Raw genomic sequence first — 22,836 nt, 5'->3', positions numbered from 1 at the left:
TTAGGGTGTCTACTTTCCGAAATGGGGTCATTTGTGGGGTGTTTGTACTGTCTGGGCATTGTAGAACCTCAGGAAACATGACAGGTGCTCAGAAAGTCAGAGCTGCTTCAAAAAGTGGAAATTCACATTTTTGTACCATAGTTTGTAAACGCTATAACTTTTACCCAAACCATTTATTTTTTTTTTTACCCAAACATTTTTTTTTTTTTAATCAAAGACATGTAGAACAATAAATTTAGCGAAAAATGTATATATGGATGTTGTTTTTTTTGCAAAAGAATCGTTAAATTTCGATTAATAACAAAAAAAGTCTAAATGTCAGCAGCAATGAAATACCACCAAATGAAAGCTCTATCAGCGAGAAGAAAAGGAGGTAAAATTCATTTGGGTGCTAAGTTGCATGACCGAGCAATAAACGGTGAAAGTAGTGTAGTACAGAAGTGTAAAAAGTGGCCTGGTCATTAAGGGGGTTTCAGCTAGGGGGTTTAAAGTGGTTAAGCAGACTGTGATTGTCCATTGTTGTGACTTAGATGAAGATCAGATCACATTTTATGACCAATTTGTGCAGAAATCCATATAATTCCAAAGGGTTCACATACCTTTTCTTGCAACTGTATTTCCCCCTAGGGGTGGGCGATATGGCCTAAAATCTATATTGCGATATAATTTTAAGCACGTGCGATATGCGAGGGTGAATAGGACTTTACACTCTCCCTGCTGCCCTGTGCATAGTGCACACAACAGCAGGGAGCTGAGTCACCTCCCCCAAACAGTGCCACCCACAGATCCCCCTCCCCCAAACAGTGCCACCCACAGATCCCCCTCCCCCAAACAGTGCCACCCACAGATCCCCCTCCCCCAAACAGTGCCACCCACAGATCCCCCTCCCCAAACAGTGCCACCCACAGGAGCACATTTATAAACTAAACAGTAACTTTAATCAGCGACTCTTTACTTGTATACCTTACTCTGTCTTAGCTCCGGTAACAGCAGGCAGTGCGGGTGGGCGGCGCTCACTCACTGACATCACGCGCCTGCGCCGCCTAGTGGGAGGAGCAGGCGCGTGACGTCAGCGAGTCGCTGATTAAAGTTAAAGTTACTGTTTAGTTTATAAATGTGCTCCTGTGAGCGGCGTGGTCCTGTATATTCTAACCCCCAGGCAAGCGTCCCTGTCACCATGGGAACGCCTGGGGGTTAGAATATACCATCGGATTTGAGTTTTCACGCTCTCACTGAGATCGTGAAAACTCAATGATTTACTATCAGCCCTCCTCCTCCTTTCTCATTGGTGGTCAGCGGCAGCCGCGCACAGTGGGGAGGGAGGGACTCAGGAGAACATGGTGTGCACAGAGAGCGCGATCATATCGCGGTCCGGCGATATAGGCGATCTGCTCAAAATCCATATCGTGGCACAAATTTATATTGCATATCGCCCACCCCTATTTTTCCCCCTTAGGGGCTAGAACCTGGGATCTTTTAATCCCTTGTCCTATTAACCCTAATAGAGCTCTATTAGGGTGAATAGGACTTCACACTCTCCCTGCTGCCCTGGGCATAGTGCAAGAAGCAGCAGGGAGGTTACCATGGCAGCCAGTAGCGGATTACACTGCTGGGGCTCCGATCAGAAGCTGCCACTGCCACCAATGAGGAGGGGAGGGGATCCTGTGGCCACTGCCACTAATGAATTTAATACCGGGGGGTGGGGGGCACACTGCGCCACCAATGACTTTAATTCTGGTGAAGGGGGGGGTGGATGCACTGCGCCACCCATGATAATTAACGCTTAATACAGGAGGCGGGTGCGGCACCTGAGGAGTTAACTGCCGCTGGTCGCAGCTTCCAATCATATAGGCTGGGCACCGCCTCCTGTATTTGTATTAGACGTTAACTTTCATTGGTGGGGCAGTGCGCCCGCCCCTCCTCATTGGCAGTTGGGCACGGGGTGAGAGAGTGTGACTCCTTCTCCCTGTGCTGCTGAGGGAACAGGGCGCGCTGACAGCAGCACGCTCATGTTCTGTGATACTAGACTGCGCAGTCTAGTATTTAAAAAAAAAAATGGAAATCCCGCTATGCGCGATGGACGCATTATCAGCAAGGTTAGATGCTGATAACTTAGAAAATCATGAATATTGGCCAACAACATCGGTAAATCTGATAATCGGCCGATCCCTAATTTAAAGGGGTTGCCCCATAAACTAGTTTTCACTCTAAAGTTTATTTTCATCAAGTTCTCTAGCTTCCAATCCTCATTTGCAGTTTCTCGTATCCCCCATGCTTGAAGCCTACTTCCTGGTTTGGCATGTGACTGCTGTCCCATCATGCCTTAGGCTAGTTTCACACTAGAGTTTGTGAGATCCAACAGAACATATTCAAAATGCTCCATGTAACTGGATTTATAACAGACACAACTTGTGCTAATGTCCATCATCATTCATCCTTATGTCTGATATCCATAACTGACACTGCACATAGAGGAGTGGTTATTGAAGGGAAGGAGAAGAAGCGCTGTGAGCATGTACGTCCTGTATTGCAAGGCTTCGCTACAGGACGTCACCAACAGCAACTGAAATCAAAACTGATTTGCCACAGGACACCATGGTAGGCTAATAACCTTAGAATAAGACAGGTTTGATAAAAATGGTGGCATTTGGGGAAAGTGATGAGAGAGATCTGTTGAGTGGGATACATTTATATTCGTGGCACAACCCCTTTAAAAGTATAAATGACAAGTTCACTGCATCATTTCCCACAAATCTATACATCAGTCTGCTCAGCTCCTCCTGCTCTATAACATGCTGCCTGCAGATTGCACTGCATTTTGTGGCGACAGGATTCCTTAAAGTCTGTATTTTACCTAATTACAAAGCTAATGTTGTTCCATGCATCTAGCAGACAAAACAATCTATAAGCAGTCAATGGAGAGTGTTCAGAATACTGATGCATCAGTGCGTTCTCCTTATGTCGTCACAATTGCATCATATTCCAAAGAAGCCATCTTATGTACTTCATTCCATTAGCACTACCGATTGTTCTAGTCGGTGAATCACAGACGTGCGCTGGGAGCATTTTCCAGCACTCGTATTCATTGAGGTGGGAGCTCGATAGATATAGCCACGCGTCCTTTTTCTCTATGGCCGCAGAAAAAAATAAAAAATAATCAAAGTGTGAACTACTTTGGTCTGTTTTCTGGGCCAAAAATGTCAGTTAATGTTTATTAGTGAAAACTACAGAAAGCACAAGGACGCATTCTATGCTTGGTAGGTTATTTACAGACTGCAGGTAGGAGATGCTCTGTAAATCCCCTTTTCAGCCTAGCAGTGCATGTGAAAAATGGGTGCAACACAGACACCATCATAGATACATAGTAACATACATATAAAACACAGATCCATTCTCCACGTCTTTTCATAGATCCTTGTGATCAAGGGACTTGCAAAATATTTTTGTTGTAAAGGAAAAAAAAAAAAAAAAAAAACACACAAGTTCCTTTTTTGAACAGCCATGTAACAAAATTTGTGTTGGATGGGGCAAAGCAGAGGGGGTGTCAGGAGCAGTAACTGGGCCCCTGTCCCAGAAAATTTACTAACATTTACGCCATAAATGTTGGTTAAAAACAACTCCAGCCAGAAGCGCACTCCTTGTCATAAATTAGCCAAATCTTAAGACAGTGTGTGTGTGTGTGTGTGTGTGTGTGTGTGTGTGTGTGTGGGGGGGGGAATCTAGATCTGGCGTAATATCCGGTGTTAGTAAATGACCCCCAATATTTATTTTCCAAGCTCATTCTTCTTCAGTGAAATGGTTGTGCTCTTTGGCTGAGCATATCCTTTATTGTTCAGTGAAATTCAACTTGGGGTCCATTCACACGTCCGCAATTTCGTTCTGAATTTTGGAACCATTAATTTCTATGGGGCCGCACGATGTGAGGCCTGGCTCCGGAAATGCGGACCTGCACTTCCGTTCCCGAAAGAAAAAAAGAAAATAGAACATGTCCTATTAGGCATATTCTATTAGTGCCGGTGATGTGCGGTCCGTGTCCATGTTTTGTGGATCCGCAAAACACAATACGGACATGTGAATGGAGCCTTACCCATAGGCCACCACCAACCCTTTTCTTCTGGAGGCCAGAACAATATCTTTCTGCAGATTTGTACCTATGACACTGGCTGACCTGTTACATGTGCGTCTGGCAGCTAAAGGGAGCTGTGTTGGTCCCATGTTCATATGTGACCGCATAGCTGAGAAAAATTTAGTTTTAATATATGCAAATGAGCCTCTAGGAGCAACAGGGGTGTTGCCATTACTCCTAGAGGCTCTGCTCTCTCTGCAACTGCTGTGCCCTCTGTACTTTGATCGACAGGACCAGGTGTGATGGCTCATTTGTATACAGTAAAACATCATGTTTCTCAGCAATGCGGACACATGAACATGGGACCAACACAGATGCCTTCAGCTGCCAAGTGCACATGTAACAGGTCATAGGTACAAATCTGCTGACAGATGTCCTTTTGCCTGTTCTAAATCATTGTTATATTACCGGAATAACCTAAGTAATGGTATGAGTAAAGACAGGAGGTGATAATACTGTGTAATTCCACCAGCCTTATGGTCACAGTAGACGCGCTGTGATCCAATCGGTTGTCTTACTTTCACACTAGCGTTCGGGGCTCCGCTTGTGAGTTCCGTTTGAAGGCTCTCACAAGCGGCCCCGAACGCATCCGTACTGCCCTAATGCATTCTTAGTGGATGCGGATCCGCTCAGAATGCATCAGTCTGGCCGCGTTTGTCCTCCGCTCCGCTCAGTAGGCGGACAGCGTTCGGGTGTCTGCCTGGTCGTGCAGAGGCAAACGGATCCATCCAGACTTACAATGTAATGTCAATGGGGACGGATCCGTTTAAAGTTGATACAGTATGGCTCAATTTCGTCCCCCATTGACTTTCAATGTAAAGTCTGGACAGGATCTGTCTGAGCTACTTTCACACTTAGAATTTTTTCTAAAATATAATGCAGACGGATCTGTTCTGAACAGATCCCATCGTCTGCATTATATGAGCGGATCAGTCTGTGCAGGCCCCAGACAGATCCGCTCTGAACGCAAGAGTGAAAGTAGCGTTCCTTGTGGATTTCTACATTTTTTTTTTTTTTTCCTGTATAGGAATACAAAGTGGCCCACGGCAAACAAAAGTATTGAAGAGCATCTTTATGATTTTTTTTTTTAATATACTAATAACCTATCCTTAGCATAACGAAATCAATAGGCGTCGGGGGAGTATCCACCAGTCTGACCTCAGCTACCGACCGATACGGTATGTATACTGCGAGTGTGAACAGAGCCTAAAACGTAGTTCATAGGCACACGTCTTCATCGTTAGACATACATTCTCAGTACTGGGCCGACACTGCAGGGGACTGCCCGTCAGTAATCGCACTGAACTACAGTCACCCCAGTAAGAAGCGGCCGAATAATAGATGCACGGGCTTCGTGTCCTATTACATCCAGCTGCAGGAAGCAGCCGTGTTGCGCAGTAACCCTCAGAAGAAGATGCATTACTATGAATGATCCAGCAACACCCCTCCCCCTCCCCGAGCCCAGCGGTCGCCTTCTAATAGCCCCCTCCAGACCACAGCGGCAGCAATCACCTGTAGCTAGGGCCTCCGCCTGTCACCGGTCTCCAGGAAACGCCACCACTTCCGGTAAGAGTCTAACAGGGGCGGAGTCAACATGACGATTACAGCCTGCGAGGTGGCGCACTGACGACGTTTCACCATTGGTGTCGCCCTATGACACTTTTACCTGGCGCGGGAGGGGAAGTGACGTACATTTCATGCGCCTCACTTTTTATTGGTTGACGTAACTAAGCCACGGATCGTCGATTGGTCAAACTCACAACGCGCTTGACCTATCGCGTTGGCTGTCCTACGTCTCGTACTCGAGCGTGGTGTGTGCTAGTTGTAGCTTTTACCGTCTACGTTAGCGCTCCGCGTCTCGTCTTGCTGGGGTAGAAGCGAAGCGCCGTGGTCAAAATTCCCGCGCTTTGCTGCCGGTGTGACGTCACGCGTGCAAGGACCTATAGCAGCTCTCCTTGCTCAGGGAACCTCAACCGAGTGTGAGGTAAAAATATGGCGGAAATCATAGATATTCACAAGCTGAAGGTAAGAGTTACACTGTAAGTGAAAAGGACGACCACAATAGATGGGGAAGTGTTTTCTTGTGAATTAATGTGAGGCGTGGTGAAAGTATGGTTATTATTAAAGCACCATTCATTCCATGGTGCTGTACATATGATAAGGGGTGTATAATACAGACAACTGCACTAAGCATGAACAGGACATGATACAGAAGGAGAGAGGGCCCTGCCTGTGATTGCTTACAATCTACAAGGTATGGAGGAAGGACACCGTAGTTGCGGGTGAAGTTGGTCATGGTGGTATAGAGGCAGCAGCAGGGTCACTGGTTGTAGGCTTGTCTGAAGAGGTGGGTTTTCAGGTTTCTTATGGAGGATTCCGCTGTGGACGAGTCTGATATGTTGGGGTAGCGAGTTCCAGAGTATGGGGGATGCACGGGAGAAATCTTGGAGGCAATTGTGGGAAGAGGAGAGAAGGAGGTCTTGTAAGGATCAGAGATTGTGTGTGGAGATGTATTGGGGAAAGTAGCTCATAGATGTAGGGAAGGGACAGGTTGTGGATGGCTTTATATGTATTTTGAACTGAATTTGCTGGGCAATGGGGAGCCAGTGAAGGGATTGGCAGAGGAGTAATGGGGGGGGGGGGGTGGATTAGTTGGGCAGCAGAGTTGAGAATAGATTAAAGGGGAGCTAGATGGAAGGCCACAGAGGAGAATGTTGCAGTAGTCTAGGCGGGAGATAATGAGGGCATGTACAAGCATTTTTGCAGACTCATGATTGAGGGATGCAGGAGATATTTTGAGTTTGCAGGTGGCGGAAAGGGTTTGGATGTGCGGTCTGAAGAAGAGTGTGGAATCCAAGGTCACTCCAAGGCAGTGGATTTGGTTGACCGGGAGAGTGTGCAGCCATTGATCGTGATGGATAGGTCTGAGCAAGATGGGGGGGAGATGAGGAATTCTGTTTTAGGCCTCATTCACATCACCGTTTCTCCGGCTCTGTTGAGCAGGAGAACGGAAAGGACGGATTCTGCAGATAACTGAGCGTAACAGAGCCTAAAGACCCCATAGACTATAATGGGGTCCGTTCGGTGTCCACTCAGAACATGATTTTTGAGCGGAGACGAAAATACTGTTCTGAACGGACCCCATTATAGTCTATAGCAGTGATGGCTAACCTTGGCACTCCAGCTGTGGTGAAACTACGACCCCCCAGCATGCTCAATTTATTTCTAAACAGTTCTGAGAGCAGCCAAGCAAGGGGGGCATCTTGGGAGTTGTAGTTTTACTACAGCTGGAGTGCCAAGGTTAGCCATCACTGGTCTTTAGGCTCAGTTAGGTCTCAGTTATCTGCAGAATCCGTCCTTTCCATTCTCCTGCTCCTCAACGGAAAGGAGAAACTGTGACATGAACGAGGCCTTATCCGTGTTAGGGCTCTTTCACACCTGCGTTCTTGTCTTCCGGCATAGAGTTCCGTCGTCGGGGCTCTATGCCGGAAGAATCCTGATCAGTTTTATCCTAATGCATTCTGAATGGAGAGAAATCCGTTCAGGATGTCTTCAGTCCAGGACCGGAACGTTTTTTGGCCGGAGAAAATACCGCAGCACGCTGCGCTTCTTGCTCCGGCCAAAAATCCTGAACACTTGCCGCAAGGCCGGATCCGGAATTAATGTCCATTGAAAGGCATTGATCCGGATCCGGCCTTAAGCTAAACGTCGTTTCGGCGCATTGCTGGATCCGACGTTTAGCTTTTTCTGAATGGTTACCATGGCTGCCAGGACGCTAAAGTCCTGGCAGCCATGGTAAAGTGTAGTGGGGAGCAGTATACTTACCATCTGTGCGGCTCCTGGGGCGCTTCAGAGTGACGTCAGGGCGCCCCATCCATGCGCGGATCCACTCTGGAGCGCCCCGGGAGCCGCACGGGCTGTAAGTATACTGCTCCCCACTACTACTATGGCAACCAGGACTTTAATAGCGTCCTGGCTGCCAAAATAACACTGAACACATTTTGAAGACGGATCCGTCTTCAAATGCTTTCAGTTCACTTGCGTTTTTCCGGATCCGGCGTGTAATTCCGGCAAGTGGAGTACACGCCGGATCCGGACAACGCAAGTGTGAAAGAGGCCTTAGGGTACTTTCACACTTATGTTTTTCATTTCTGGCATAGAGTTCCGTTTTATCCCCATGCATTCTGAATGGAGAGAAATTCGTTCAGGATGCATCAGGATGTCTTCAGTTTAGTCTTTTTGACTGATCAGGAAAAAGATAAAACCGCAGCATGCTACAGTTTTATCTCTGGCCCAAAAAAACTGAACACTTGCCTTAATGTGAAAAAAAAAAAAAATTAACTTATCCGATTGTCTGTATGACAGACAGATGGATCTGTTCTTGTAATGCGTTTGTAAGGCTACTTTCACACTAGCGTTCTGCTTTCCGCTCGTGAGCTCCGTTTGAAGGAGCTCACGAGCGGAGCAGAACGCTTCCGTCCAGCCCTGATGCAGTCTGAATGGATGCGGATCCGCTCAGACTGCATCAGTCTGGCGGCATTCAGCCTCCGCTCCGCTCGCCTCCGCACGGACAGGCGGACAGCTGAACGCTGCTTGCAGCGTTCGGGTGTCCGCCTGGCCGTGCGGAGGCGTGCGGTTCCGTCCAGACTTACAATGTAAGTCAATGGGAACGGATCCGCTTGAAGATGACACCATATGGCTCAATCTTCAAGCGGATCCGTCCCCCATTGACTTTACATTGAAAGTCTGAACGGATCCGCTCAGGCATCTTGCGCACTTAGAAATTTTTCTAAGTTATTAATGCAGCCTCCGTCTGCATTAATATGATCGGATCCGTTCAGAACGGATCCGATCAAGCGCAAGTGTGAAAGTAGCCTAAGAAGGATCAGGATCCTGATCAGTCTGCCATCAGTTGGCATACGTTTTGATGGATCCGGCCTTCTGGACGGAACTGCCTTCTGGATTTCTCTGCCGCAAGTGTGAAAGTCCCCTTAAAGGGGTTGGCCACCCTAAGTATCAAAAATCCAAAGTGCCAAAACCATGAAGTTTTTCCATCACGTGACATGTACTGGCTATATATAATTTTTCTAACCTGTTCACCATGGCACGCTTCCTGGGAGGAGCAAGTAAAAAGTGAAAATCCCAGCATGCATTGCAGCAAGCATGTTCAGAGGAGCAGTCACATAACATACCCGCCCACCTGTGTTTCCATAGAGACAAGAGCCCCTCAGATAATATCAATAACTCAGTATCAGTGAATAACTGCTGTACAGACATAGCAATAGGAAATGCGCCCCAGTCCCAGCAGCACACAGGAATATGATGCTAATGTATCATACATTACTGGGGGGGGGGGACGGGGGACAAATTTATGTTCATTTTCGCCAATTTTCTGACTCTAAGCCAGAAATCCAAGGCAGCTCTGAGCTGTCATAGATTTCTGTTGAGGTGCATGGACTAAAGTGTGTTAAAGTTATGAGCACTTAAAGTGACACTGGTCAGATTTGCAAAAAATGGCCAAGTCCTTAAGGTGAAATAGGGCTGAGTCCTTAAGGGGTTAATGCCCAGATAACGAATGGTTTGCGTAGCTAAGTGTGAATAAACGTCACTGAATTTGCACAAGACCGGAGTGCTGCCATTTTTTTGATAATTCTAATTTTACAGGAAGATTTTGAAAATAATTCGCTATCATTCGAGAGAGAAGCAGGAGTTCACTTTTAGTTGCATTAACTTTGAATCCAGACGCATTTCCAAACTCTGTTAGTTTATGCAACAGGGGAAGTAGGTCCCTGCGTGGTTTTGCTAAGAAAACTAGCAAATCGTCTGCATATAATGCATGCTTTATCTCCATGGAGCCTACTTTAATCCCTTCTACATCCCTGGTATTACTTAGGTAACCGGACAGCGGTTCTAGGGCAATGTTGAAAAATAATGGTGACAGGGGACAACCTTGTCTTGTTCCTTTACTTATAGAAAAAGCCGGTGAAAGGTATCCCGGGGTATGTATCCTAGCCGAAGGGTTTGTATATAACACCCACAAGTAAGACCTAAAATTTCCCATTAACCCTAACTTATCTAAGACTCTATCCATCCATCCCCAGCTCACATTGTCAAACGCTTTCTCGGCGTCTATCGCCAATAGGGCTGGGGATGGATGCATATTCGTCCTCATCTTGACCTCGTCTAACACCGCCAAGACCTTTCGGATGTTTGTAACTGCCGAGCGGCCTTTTACAAAACCCACTTGAGTCTGAAATGATCTTGGGGAGAATGTTCGCAAGTCTCTCTGCTAAAATCTTTGAAAGAATCTCAATATCTTTATTAATTAACGATATCTTCCGGGTGTGGCGAATTCCACATGTCTGCTGGAGGAGAGTTCCATGATGGTGATTGCTTTTGTCGCGTAGAAACATTGAGTTGAACTCCTTTGCTATTTTCACTTGACTTCTCTTGCAATTCCTTGGCCTCTTCTGGGCAGGTGTAAATATCTGCATGACCATCTGTGCAAAAAATCTTTTATGGTTGCTGGATACATTAGCGCAAATTTTCTTTTCTGCTGATATAACATAGAACATATCTGTGAGAAAGCTCTGCGATGTCTCGGGACCTCGGCTGAAAGATCGCCGAAAATCAGTATGCGAAGACCCTTTAATTAAAGATCTTTGGACCTGCTCTTGTAAAGACGTAATATTTCAGCTTTATCAGAATAGTCCAAATTTCTCACGATGACTTGCCTTTGCCTCAGGGGTCTGCGATTGTCATCCACTCCTCGGGTGTCCGACAATTCTCTTGCCGGTCCCACCTTATGTGCTCTCTCGACTTTGCAGATCGTCTGGAGTCCTAGTGCTGCAGGTAAGTCCCGCTCACAAATGAGGTGCAGCTCCTTCCCAGAGACTGATTCAGGGAGACAGATTATATGGACATTATTCCTCCTGGGTCGATTTTCTCCCATAATCTCCTATTTTCTGTAGTCACCTTTTGGAACTGATGCTGTAAGGTTTGTACCTCCATTTGTAATGATTGGTGGTTCTCCACCACATCTAGGCATTCTGTATTTCGTGCCACTTCTCCCTGCAATGCTGCGAAGGATGCCGCCAGCGTTGTGTATATAGACTCCTGCAGGTCGGGTAAGATGCGGTTAGCCACTTCCAGGGCCAGTTTTATATAATAGACCCGAGGTGCCTGGTCTTCAGCACCTTCTGCTCCAACATCTTGGCTGCTGGCAAGCTGAGGAGTCATCTCCCGCCGGTAGTATCACAGCAGGTTCCGCCATCTTTGGTACATCAACATCTGCCTTAGCTCCATTTGGCTGCGCTTTCGCTCTGGATTTGCTCCCCATCGCCTGTAAATACCGATCCATGTGATGTCTCCGTTAATGGAGTGTTTTCTGGCTGGTTAGCAGAGTAGTAGCGTGAGGATATGTAGGGTTTTTGAGCGGTAGGAGACAGAGCAGCGCTCACTCGCCACTTACCATGCTGGCTCCGGAAGTCCTCTTTATAGTTTTAATAAGCGCTAACAGAGTGGCCAACCCCTTTAAGTTTAACCCCTTATGGATTGGGCTCATCTTCACCTTAAGGACCAGGCCATTTTTTGTAAATCTGACCAGTTTCACTTTGTGTGAATAACTTTAAAACGCTTTTACTTATCCATAGTTATTTCTTTACATTCCCCATATGTCTACTTCATGTTTTGGGAATGCCATTTTATTTTTTGGGGACGTTACAAGGCTTAGTACTTTAGAAGCAAATCTTTAAGGACTAATTCAGGTCTGAAGTCACTTTGTGAGGCTTACATAATAGAAACCACCCAAAAAGGACCCCATTCTAGAAACTACACCCCTTAAGGTATTCAAAACTGATTTTACAAACGTTGTTTACCCTTTAGATGTTCCATAAGAGTTATTGGCACTGGAGACTTGGAAGGTCTTATATGTCCTTTGGCCAAACTCTCGGTAATATACTCTCTCATGGCCAGTCTTTCAGGTTCAGAAAGGTTATACAATCTAGATTTAGGCAACTTGGCTAAAGGAATTAGATTGATAGGACAATCCTATTCCCGATGTAGAGGTAAATCTTGGCGTCCACTCTCAGAAAACATGTTGGCAAACTGATATAAAAGAGGGTAAATTCTTGGTAGTTACAACAGAAAATGATGTTTTAAGACAACTGTCAATGCAATAATCACCCCAATCCAGAATCTGCCTGGCTTGCCAATCGATAGTTGGATTGTGCTTGCTAAGGCTACTTTCACACTCGCGTCTGGTGTGTGTCCGTCATGGATCTGCACAGACTGATCCGTTCAGACAATACAACCGTCTGCATCCGTTCAGAACCGATCCGTTTTGTTTTATCTTTAACATAGTCGAGACGGATCCATCTTGAACACCATTAAAAGTCATGGATCCGTTTTCTATTATGCCAGATTGTGTCGGAGATCCGTCCCCGTTGACTTACATTGTGTGTCAGAATGGATCCGTTTTGGTTTTTGGCAGCGTTTTGGTGTCCGCCTCCAAAGCAGAATGGAGAGGGAACGGAGGCAAACTGAGGCATTCTGAGCGGATCCTTTTTGATTCAGAATGCATTAGGGCAAAACTGATCAGTTTTGGACCGCTTATAAGAGCCCTGAATGGATCTCTCAAACGGAAAGTCTAAACGCCAGTGTGAAAGTAGCCTTAGCCACGGTAAACCCAGAACCATCGGTGCAGGGAGACCTTCCAACATAAAACACAAGGGAAATTCTTGATGAGTCACCCACTCTTAATCTGATATCATGCACCACTTGAGACAGACACTTCTGAGCAAGAGGTGCAGAATCTATAGCGAATATGGTAAAGTCCCCCCCCCCCCCCCCCAAATACACTTGGTGACAACCCGTGCATACAGATAAACTGAGCATCAATCGGGTTTACCCCTGCCCCACTGTTGAGAAAACACCTCAATCCCCACAGTCTTGGACTCTAGCGCCACCTCAGCGGTCAGGAGAAATCGGGTACTACCAGTAAAAGACAAATGCACAATTTATGACTCTCCTCTCACTCCTCCAAGAGTCAAATTAGTTAAATGTCTTTCTCTCCTTGTCCCCTTTTTCCGCAGGAAAAAACACTCCCTTCCTATTACCAGTAGCTCCCCCTAACTGCATGGGTTTGTCTCCTGAACCAAACCCACGAGTTTTTTTTTTTTTCTTCTTTCTTCTCTCTCTCACTGGGAGGTCCGATCCAGGTCATCATAGATGAGACCTAAAGCTCTGAAAAATTCAACCACCGATCGGAGGGACTGTGATCCGGTCGGCAGAGAAAAAGCCCAATACTGTGCGTCCCCTTTGAGCAACAAAATAATCTCGTCCAGTCTCTGACTCTCATCCCCAGATGAGTGTGGATGTAGCTTTAAAATAAAATTTGCACGCTTCCTGAACCGAATGAAATTATCACTCCCCCCCCCCCCCCCGATAATCTATCCAGGAGGGCAACTTTAGGTTCAGGACAGGCCTGGTAACGACCACTAGGATCAGCCGCCTGTGGTCTCTGAATCTGTGAGATGTTTGTGCGGAGGTCAGCTACCTCCAGAGACAGCCCTTGCAGCTGTCCAGCCAGTGCAGCGATGGCATACATGGCTGTACGATACAGACAAACAAAAATGACAGTTATTCTGAGGTTTATAGTGTCACAGATGTGGTGTGGGTGGGAAACTCCACACCGAGCACAGGAGGAAAGGGGACAGGAACTAGGCCTGGAAACTAGGGTAAAGGAGAAGGTCACCTCCGAGAACAACCCTAATTAAAGTTCTGACTACCTATCAGTATGAACTGACCTTGATGGTAGGAATATCACGGGAACACGGGAACCTAGAGCCCTAATCCACCCTGTGGGGCCCTGGTATAGTGACAGGACTTGAGACAACCTATTCCTCCACCAGAAGGATTAACTGGAGTCTCCCTCAGGCCTAGCTGCAAAAGACAGGGAAGCACAACAAACAAAATACAAATAGGGAAGACGACACTTAACTTAACGTGGAGCAAAGGCAGTATTGAGTATCGCAATACTTTTTTATGGTACCGAAACCGAATCAAAATTTTGGCATCGAAACAACCCTACTCGGCAGTGTTGCTGGTGATGTCAGCAGCACTAACGGGTAGGCTTTAGCGCAGCCCTAGCCTGTAAAACGGCCTGCCCATCAGTGCTGGGGAAGTCACTGGCCACACAGCTAGTTGGAAGTCCACACCTAGCAGTGTGAAAAAATATAAACAGTCCTTGCTGTCACGAACTATGGATCCGATCGCTCCGGATCCCACAGCTGTGACGTAGTGGTCTGTGACTGAGTCTGCGCACACACAGAGACCTCACGTGACCAGGGTATTACCATCCGGCTAACACCCGCCACTGCACTTCGGTAACTGCCACCACGTGGGTTCCCGGTCCACGAGCCGACTATCCGGGTCATTCACTATCACACAGATCAGTGGATGAACCGGATATCACTTACTGACCAACCGCAGTCAATCACCCTCAGCTACAATTCCTAAATGCAATTTAACTAACTACCTGGTAACGTCTCTTCAAAGGCAAGGTACGTTGTTCAGCAGCTTAGAATATGGAAGACTTGGCCATTTAGATTTTATAATCTTTAATAAGAGGTAAAAAGCAGTGCATACAAGTCTAATGAAAATGACTATAAATCTACAGAATAATAACTATAAATAATCACGACAGTTCAAATGAAAGGGAAAAAGATGAAAGAATACTTTTTCTCTGGAGGGGTTTCAGATGGTCGTTCATATGTCCTTTTTGAATCCTGGCAAACCCCTTTTCAGTATGTATCAGGGGAGACCCTCAAAGTTCTTCTGATACAGGGATATGTCCAATTAAGTGTCTGGTGATGTTCCATGGGTCTCTCTCCTCTGTCCTTGTGCACAGATTTTTATGAACTCTCCCATGGGCAGGAGACTTACTCCTGTCAGCCAATGGCAGCAGAGTGACTGTGAGGCCTAGGGATTGGCCTCCAAGTGTTTTATGACCCCATCAAAGTTCAGTTCCTACAATGAGGATTATACTTAAGCTCGTATCTCCCTGATACATTGGCATATTTTTATACAGAATACATATTTGCGATCCTTATTTATTTACATACAGAATGAGACCACACACGGTAATGCTGGGACCTGTAGTTCTTCTACCACCCATAGGTCAGCTACAGAATCACATCCTCTAGTCATATTTGATACCCAATTAACCACAATACTCTGTAGAGCCTGGATCTGGTGTCAGAAAGGGCATAAGTTGATTCATAAATGAAATATGAAAGTGGACTGGTTTTATGCCCAGAGCTAATTAAGGGCTATTAGCTCTCCTCAAACCAGACCTGGAAATTAATGACGTCACGCTCCAGCCAGGCTTGACAGCGAGCTGATCTTATCTTAAAGGACAGGATGAGCTGGGCCTGGTATAGCCTTTATGACCTTTTATAGCTGGCCTCAGAGTAGTGGTAATAAAAAGTGTCCATCTATATCATAGGTGACCCAGGCTTCAGGAAGATGAGAGTTCAGTTGTTTTTTTTTTTTAAATATGCCAGAAGCATATAAGATGGCTACCCAGAGGAATTATGCATGCATGCCGACACACTTGCCCTGCGCAATCCAGGACAGTGCATTGGAGCATGAAGGAGGGGAGGGGTGGAAATGGGGATATGTCCAGGTTCAGCTCTGAACCCGGACAAACTCTTTAATGCTATTGCCTTCTCCTATGTTCAGTCCTGAGTATTATGCAGTGGATAGAAGAAGTAGCATTGATGCACTACAGCTATGCCACTGGACCCAGCGATCATGTTTGGTATTCTCGAGCAGAGCTGCCAGGTGTCGGGTGGAAAATTGCAAAAGAGAACAAAAAAGGGGGATAAATGTCCCCCAGAGACATTGGAGACATTATATAATAAAAATAAAGAAAATTACAAATGAGAGGAAATGGTTGCCCCTTTCACAAAAAATGTATATGAAAACAAAATGGGGAACCAATTGTAATTTTTTCATGTCAGTTTTCATATTTAAAAAAATAAAGAGCTATAGTTTGAAAATAAAATGAGTATTTCCCCAAATAAAACTAGACAGGAAAGTGTAAAAAAAAAAATAGTTTACAAGGAGCCCTTTGTGACACACCAAAAACTCACACAAACTATTTTGGAAGTCCAACAACCATAAATTAAAGGGCATCTTTAATTTAGGGCTAAATCCAGTTATAGAGCATTTTGAATATGAGGAGATAGAAAACGAACTGGTTAGTGTCACGTGTCCTGCTGATGTCAGGACAACCCTCACTGCCGCAAGGCATGATGGGGCAGCTGTCACATGACAAACCAGGAAGTAGGATTTAATCATGGGGGATACGAGAAAACTGCAATTAAGGTAAATTAGAAGAAAACACAATCCAAGGAGAAATGGGAGCTAGAGTAATTGATGAAAAAAAAACTTTAGACTGAAAACTAATTTATGGCACAACCCCTTTAAATCTCTGCTATTTCAGGCCTCTTTATTCGCAGGTGTTATACACATCCCCGCCGGTGGTGCGCAGCCCTATCCAGCTGTGATGGATACAGTTAACTCCGGCAGTCTGTTCCTTTGCCATATTTGAACATGGCTGAACACAGGGAATGCTATCATTGATAACCCCTCCCACGTGAACAATGAAGCAACAGAGAGGAGAACTTTAAATGTATAAATTACCAGTTTTATTGAATCTTTCCCCACAAAACTATATATCATTCTGCTCAGCTCCTCCTGCTCTATAACATGCTGCCTGCAGATTACACTGCGTTTTGTGATGACAGCTCCTCTTTAATAGGGCATCTGTCAGCAGATTTGTACCTATGGCTGACCTGTTACATATGTGCTTGGCAGCTGAAGGCATCTGTGTTGGTCCCAATGTCAGTCATAGCGCAGCAGCAGGGCAGTGTGTGGCATAGGACTTCTTGCTGGCTTTGGCAGGTCAGTACTCTAAAAGTACTGAATGCTGTCACAGGAGTGACAGACCACTGAAACGAGTGGGTATTTCTCTACACTATGCTGCCCTCAGTAAGGGCTTATATGGGAGGTGACAGGTTTCCTTTAAAGCTCTTTAGTTTAGTGCAGCTGGCATGTGGCTGTTCTTCATGTTGTAAATTGTAAGACACATTTTCTGTTGTCTGGCCTGGCTAAAGTTAGAATCAGCCATGAGTCATGCAGATCAAGTGTCCCCAGGTATACCCCACCACACAACTACACTTTAAAAAAAATAAAATAAAAAATGACTACAGCATTTGCATTAGTAGGTTCCCTCCTGCTTACTTTCATCTCCTTTAAATTTTTCTGGGTGAAGCAGATATTGTGTAGAATATGTAATGTAATGCGTTTTGTAAGCACAAAACCTATTAGGCGTGGTAGTACAAATGTACAGTGTTGAATGAATGTCGTGCTCACGCTAGGCAAACCTTATGTGATGAATGATAAGAATGTTGCTTCTGTCCCCCTTTATCTGTAAGGGACCTTATTTATAAAGCAGCCATAATTACCCATATAATTACTGCAAACTGGGGATGCTAAAATCAAAACAAAAAAGTATTTATTAAGTATCAATTAAAATGGGGAAGGATATGTTAAACACACACTAATATATAAATATAGTCGCTGGTTTAGATGTGGGGTACGGCTATTGAGCCAAGGTAAAAAGACTTAACAAAGCTGCCTAATTCCCCAGGAGCAAAGGGCTGCACAATATGTGCCAATGATACTAGGCAACAGAATCTACTGGGTATCATAATAAAACCCAGTGTGAACACTAGTGCCATCGCGCTGCCTCTACACACGAGGAGGGTAGCGCCATGCTGCTCTGATATCTCTATATAGTTCACACTGTGTTTTTGCTGTAGGGCTCCTGAGGAATTATTAGAATGAGAAACACGTCGAGCCATGGCAAGGGGAGCAAGAGCATAGTTAGTATTTAAAATTAGCATTTAGCGGCAACTATTGTAACAGTAACCCTTCGCTGACTAAGTAGGGTGTTTGGCTGGACTCCGGTTGCATGTATAAGGAGCAAGACTGGAATGCCCAGCATTCTATGCAATACACTGATAAGATACAGTGTGTCATAGATTTATATACTGTAGCCAGTCATTTGAATATAGGCTACTGCAGCATAGCTGGGTTTTATGATACCCAGTAGATGCTGTTGCCTAGTATCATTAGTACATATTGTGTAGCCCTTTGCTCTTGGGGAAATGGGCAGCTTGGTTAAGCGTTTTTACCTTGGCTCAGTAGCTGTACCCCACATCTGTACCAGTGACTATATTTATATATTAGTGTGTGTTTAACATATTGTTATGGTCCCTCCTGGGACAGAGGTTAGAAGATCTGAGAGACTGATGGCACGTTATCTGACAGCCTATCTGTTTTCACTTGTTGCAGTGTTGTTGTTGGTAATGACCACACCTCTTCTCTCAGGTGTAGCTTGTGGTCATTACTGCTCCTCTATTTAGTCTGGACTTACACTTCATACCATGTGGTTGATATTCTCTGCCTGGAGTTGGAAGAGCTGGTGTGTGGTCCTCATCAGAATTCCTGCTCATCCATTTTCTATTTAAGATAAGTGTACTTCCCTTTTGTATTTTGTTGTTCCTATTTGCTCGTTGTTTACTAGGCCTCAGAAAGACGCTGGTTCGTTCATCTGGGAAGGAACGAACCAGTAGTCTCAGACCCTGTCACTACTCCTAGGGATATTCAGGATTACTAGGGCCTAGGTTTCCAGTGTATGAACATTCCCACCTTCAGGGTCTATTCATACTGACAGGAGTCAGGGCTAGGTTTAGGGTTTTCTAGGTTGTGACCTTTTCCCTAGCCGAGAGGCCTAGTTTCTGGTCATTTTCCTTCTGTTGTCATTCTTGACACATCCTTTCCTATTTTAATTTCAATTGATACTTAATAAAGACTTTTTTTGTTTTGATTTTAGCATCCCCAGTTTGCAGTAATTATATATTAAACGGTGACACTAACTTAGTTTGGCTAATTAAGCCTAGTGTTAGCCATAATTACCCAGCATAAAAAGCTAATCACAAATGCTGTCATTGATCGTAAAGGTAGTCTGTCACTTCCACAATCAATTTCAGGGTAGATGCCATAATACATTGCCATAACACTCTTGTGAAAATCCGGTCCTTTAATCCTGAGGAATACATCTTTTTACTATAAATATTTTATATAAATGTATTTTATTTTATGCAAATTAGGTTTTGCTGCGCTGTGTGTGTGTGTGTGTGTGTGTGTGGGCGGCACTGTTTTGTTTGTGACATCGCTCTGCCATAATGCTGTCTATTGCGCCCCCCCCCCCCCCCCCATCTTGTTTGAGAGTCTCTGAGATTTCGTAGTCTAGTTGCAATGATGGAGGGGAAGCCTGGCGCGCTGAACAGAGCAGCCATGCCCAGTGTGCACTGAAAACCTTCTTTGCCTAAAAATATAATTACGCATTCCTCAGGTTTAGAGGACTGAATTTTCACAAGAAAGAAATTATTTTTCAGAGCCTTTTCTCTAGATGACAGTATGCTTACTTTGAAACTGGTTTTGAAGATGACAGACTCCTTTTTAAGAATCTTGGTGCTCATTTTATTTGGACATACAACAGTATCTGTAAATGCGGCTTGTTGCTACATTCACGATGCCTAGGGCACAGTTCTCAGATTGCTCATATGTGGTCTAATGATATTTCTATTTAAAGGGGTTGTGCAGCTCTAGTATATTGATGACCTATCCTCAGGATAGGTCTTCAATATCAGAACGGCGACCTCCACCAAATAGCTGTGAAGAGACCAGTGCACTCGTGTGAGCACTGCAGCCTCCACACTGTTTAACTGCACAATGTATAACCAGCGCAGAGTCTTCTTCAGACAGCTGATCTTACGGGTGTCGGAAGTCAGACCCCTGCCCAACTATTAACCTATCCTGAGGATAGCTCAGCAGTAGACTAGCACTGCACATAATCTTTAAAGATGACCTGTTGCCACTCCTGACATGCCCATTTTAATAGCTTCATGTGTTCCTCTTGTAATAACAATTCTGGAGCATCTATTCTTATGGCTCTATATCCTGCCATTCCTTTATTATTTCTACTAGAAGTTATGAATGAATTGCTAGTAGTCTGCAGTAAGGGTACAGAGGGGTGGTAACCAGGTTTGGGGGGGGGGGGGGGTGCAGGATACACCCTTGTAGATGCTCCAGAATTATTACATGGGGAACGCATGAAGCTATTTAGGCATGTCGGGAGTGGTGACAGGTCCCTTCTAAAGGCTATGTAGACCTTTTGGGGGAAATGTATTTTTTATTTGTTAATCATTGCATTGTACTACTTTTGAGCTAAAAAAAAATTCAATTGGTCTTTATTACTAATACGGAGTCCTTTTTTCTGTACAGAGCAGACATGCTCTAGTAGCTACCTGTGGATTTTCTGTCTTTTCCTTTATCTGGGGAACAGACAGACTCCTGCTCTCTGACATTATAAGCACTCATAGCTCTGTTCTTATCTCTTAGTAGTTTAGAAATGTGGGTAATTGGATGACCGGCTAAGTGAAAGTACCAGTCACACAGGTACAAAAACAGTTAACCCTTTGTGACAAAATGACTCAATATTTTTAATAAAGGCCACTTGAAAATAAATTTTTTAGCCAAAAATGTGTAATATGCAACCATAAACAAAAATTGCCTCTAAAGGTGTACATAGCCTTTAATCTCTTGGGGACACATGACGTACCGGTTTCTCATGATGTCCTGGTACTTAAGGACACATGATATACCGGTACATCATGTGTATTTCCGATCACCTCCGAGCGTCAGGCGGTGGTCAAAAACTGGGTGCCTGCTGAAATCAATCAACAGGCACCCTGGGACAATGCAGACCTGCGGTTTGCAGCCCCTTCGGAAGTTTCTGATTCCTTCGATCCGTGACCGCGATCATCCGCCCGCCCCCTCTCTGACACTGCTTGAAACGGCTGACAACCGTGCTCACAGATGTCAGCCGTTTAACCCCTTTCATGCCGTGGTCCATAGGGACCGCTGTACGGAAGGAGTTAACGGGGAGGGAGCTCCCTCCCTCTCCCATCAGGGGCTGCTGTGCCATTTCAGCCCCCGATTCTTGACGGGGTCACAGAGGGAGGGGGCCTCCCTCCCCATCACCCGCTGCTTTGTTGTGGCAGCGGGCGATGGTTACCATGGCAACCGGACGCCTTCACAGGCTTCTGGCTTGCCATGGTAAGGCCAAGTCTGATCAGACTTCTGCTAAAGGCAGAAGTCTGATCAGACGAAGTGTAAACTGAAAATACAGTACAATAGTGTACTGTATTATACAGACATCAGACCCACTGGATCTTCAAGAACCAATTGGGTCTGGGTAAAAAAAAGCACATTTATCAATGATTAAAAATAAAAAAATAAAAATGTTCTACGCATATTAGGTATCTGTAATAACCTGCTCTATAAAAATATATATAAAAAATTGTCACCTTACATCACAAAAGGTGTAATAGCAAGCGATTAAAAAGTCATGCGCACCCCAAAATAGTGCCAATCAAACCGTTATCTCCTCCCGAAAAAAAATGAGCCCGTACACAATAGTCACCCAAAAAAATAAATACAATTATGGCTTTCAGAATGTGGAGACACTAAAGAATCTTTATTTTTTATGTAAAACTGAAACAATAGAAATGGTCATATTTTGGTATTGTCGCGTCCATGACAACATGCCCTAAAAAATACCACATGATCTAACCTGTCGGGTGAATGTTGTAAATAACAAAAAATAAAAACTGTGCCAAAACAGCTATTTCTTGTTACCTTGCCTCACAAAGAGCAACCAAAAATCATATGTACCCTAAAATAGTACCAACAAAACTGCCACCCTATCCCGTAGTTTCCAAAATGGGGTCACATTTTTGGAGTTTCTACTCTAGGGGTGCGTCAGGGGGTTTCAAATGGGACATGGTGTCAAAAAACCAGTCCAGCAAAATCTGCCTTCCAAAAACCATATGGCATTCCTTTCCTTCTGCGCCCTGCCGTGTGCCCGTACAGCAATTTACGACCACATATGGGGTGTTTCTGTAAACTACAGAATAAGGGCTATAAATATTGAGTTTTGTTTGGCTGTTAACCCTTGCTTTATAACTGGAAAAAATAGCTTCAAATGGAAAATCTACCAAGAAAGTGAAATTTTATCTCTATTTTTCCCTTAATTCTTGCGGAACACCTAAAGGGTTAACAAAGTTTTTGTAAAAATCGGTTTTGAATATCTTGAGGGGTGTAGTTTGTAATTTTTGTGTGGTTTCTATTATGTAAGCCTCACAAAGTAACTTCGGACCTGAACTGGTACTGAAAAAGTGGGTTTTAGAAATGTCCTGAAAAGTTTCAAGATTTTCTTCTAAACTTCTAAGCCTTATAACATCCCCCAAAAATAAAATGGCATTTACAAAATGATCCAAACATAAAGTAGACATATGGGGAATGTAAAGTAGTAACTATTTTTGGAGGTACAGTACATACCAAAAGTTTGGACACACCTTCTCATTCAAAGAGTTTTCTTTATTTTCATGACTATGAAAATTGTAGATTCACACTGAAGGCATCAAAACTATGAATTAACACGTGGAATTATATACATAACAAAAAAGTGTGAAACTGAAAATATGTCATATTCTAGGTTCTTCAAAGTAGCC

General features: G+C 44.6%; 2 protein-coding genes across 2 annotated transcripts in view; one reads left to right on the top strand and one right to left on the bottom strand.

Annotated features, from left to right (window-relative positions):
- The window catches only part of ORMDL2 (ORMDL sphingolipid biosynthesis regulator 2), a 32,970-nt gene extending 27,209 nt beyond the window's left edge, over window positions 1–5,761 (bottom strand). Inside the window, exon 1 of the mRNA XM_044284093.1 lies at window positions 5,639–5,761. The gene's annotated coding sequence lies outside the window, so the exon portion shown is untranslated. The remainder of the gene's footprint in view (window positions 1–5,638) is intronic.
- An 83-nt stretch (window positions 5,762–5,844) lies between these two features.
- LOC122930598 (SAP domain containing ribonucleoprotein) overlaps window positions 5,845–22,836 on the top strand; it is a 98,383-nt gene continuing 81,391 nt past the window's right edge. The window contains exon 1 of the mRNA XM_044284092.1: window positions 5,845–6,151. Coding sequence (XP_044140027.1) covers window positions 6,119–6,151 — 33 coding nt within the window. The 5' untranslated portion in view covers window positions 5,845–6,118. The remainder of the gene's footprint in view (window positions 6,152–22,836) is intronic.

Source organism: Bufo gargarizans, chromosome 3 (assembly GCF_014858855.1).
Source record: "Bufo gargarizans isolate SCDJY-AF-19 chromosome 3, ASM1485885v1, whole genome shotgun sequence".
Taxonomy (NCBI): domain Eukaryota; kingdom Metazoa; phylum Chordata; class Amphibia; order Anura; family Bufonidae; genus Bufo; species Bufo gargarizans.
The sequence above is the reverse complement of the archived record's forward strand: the minus strand, read 5'-3'. Positions and strand labels throughout refer to the sequence as shown.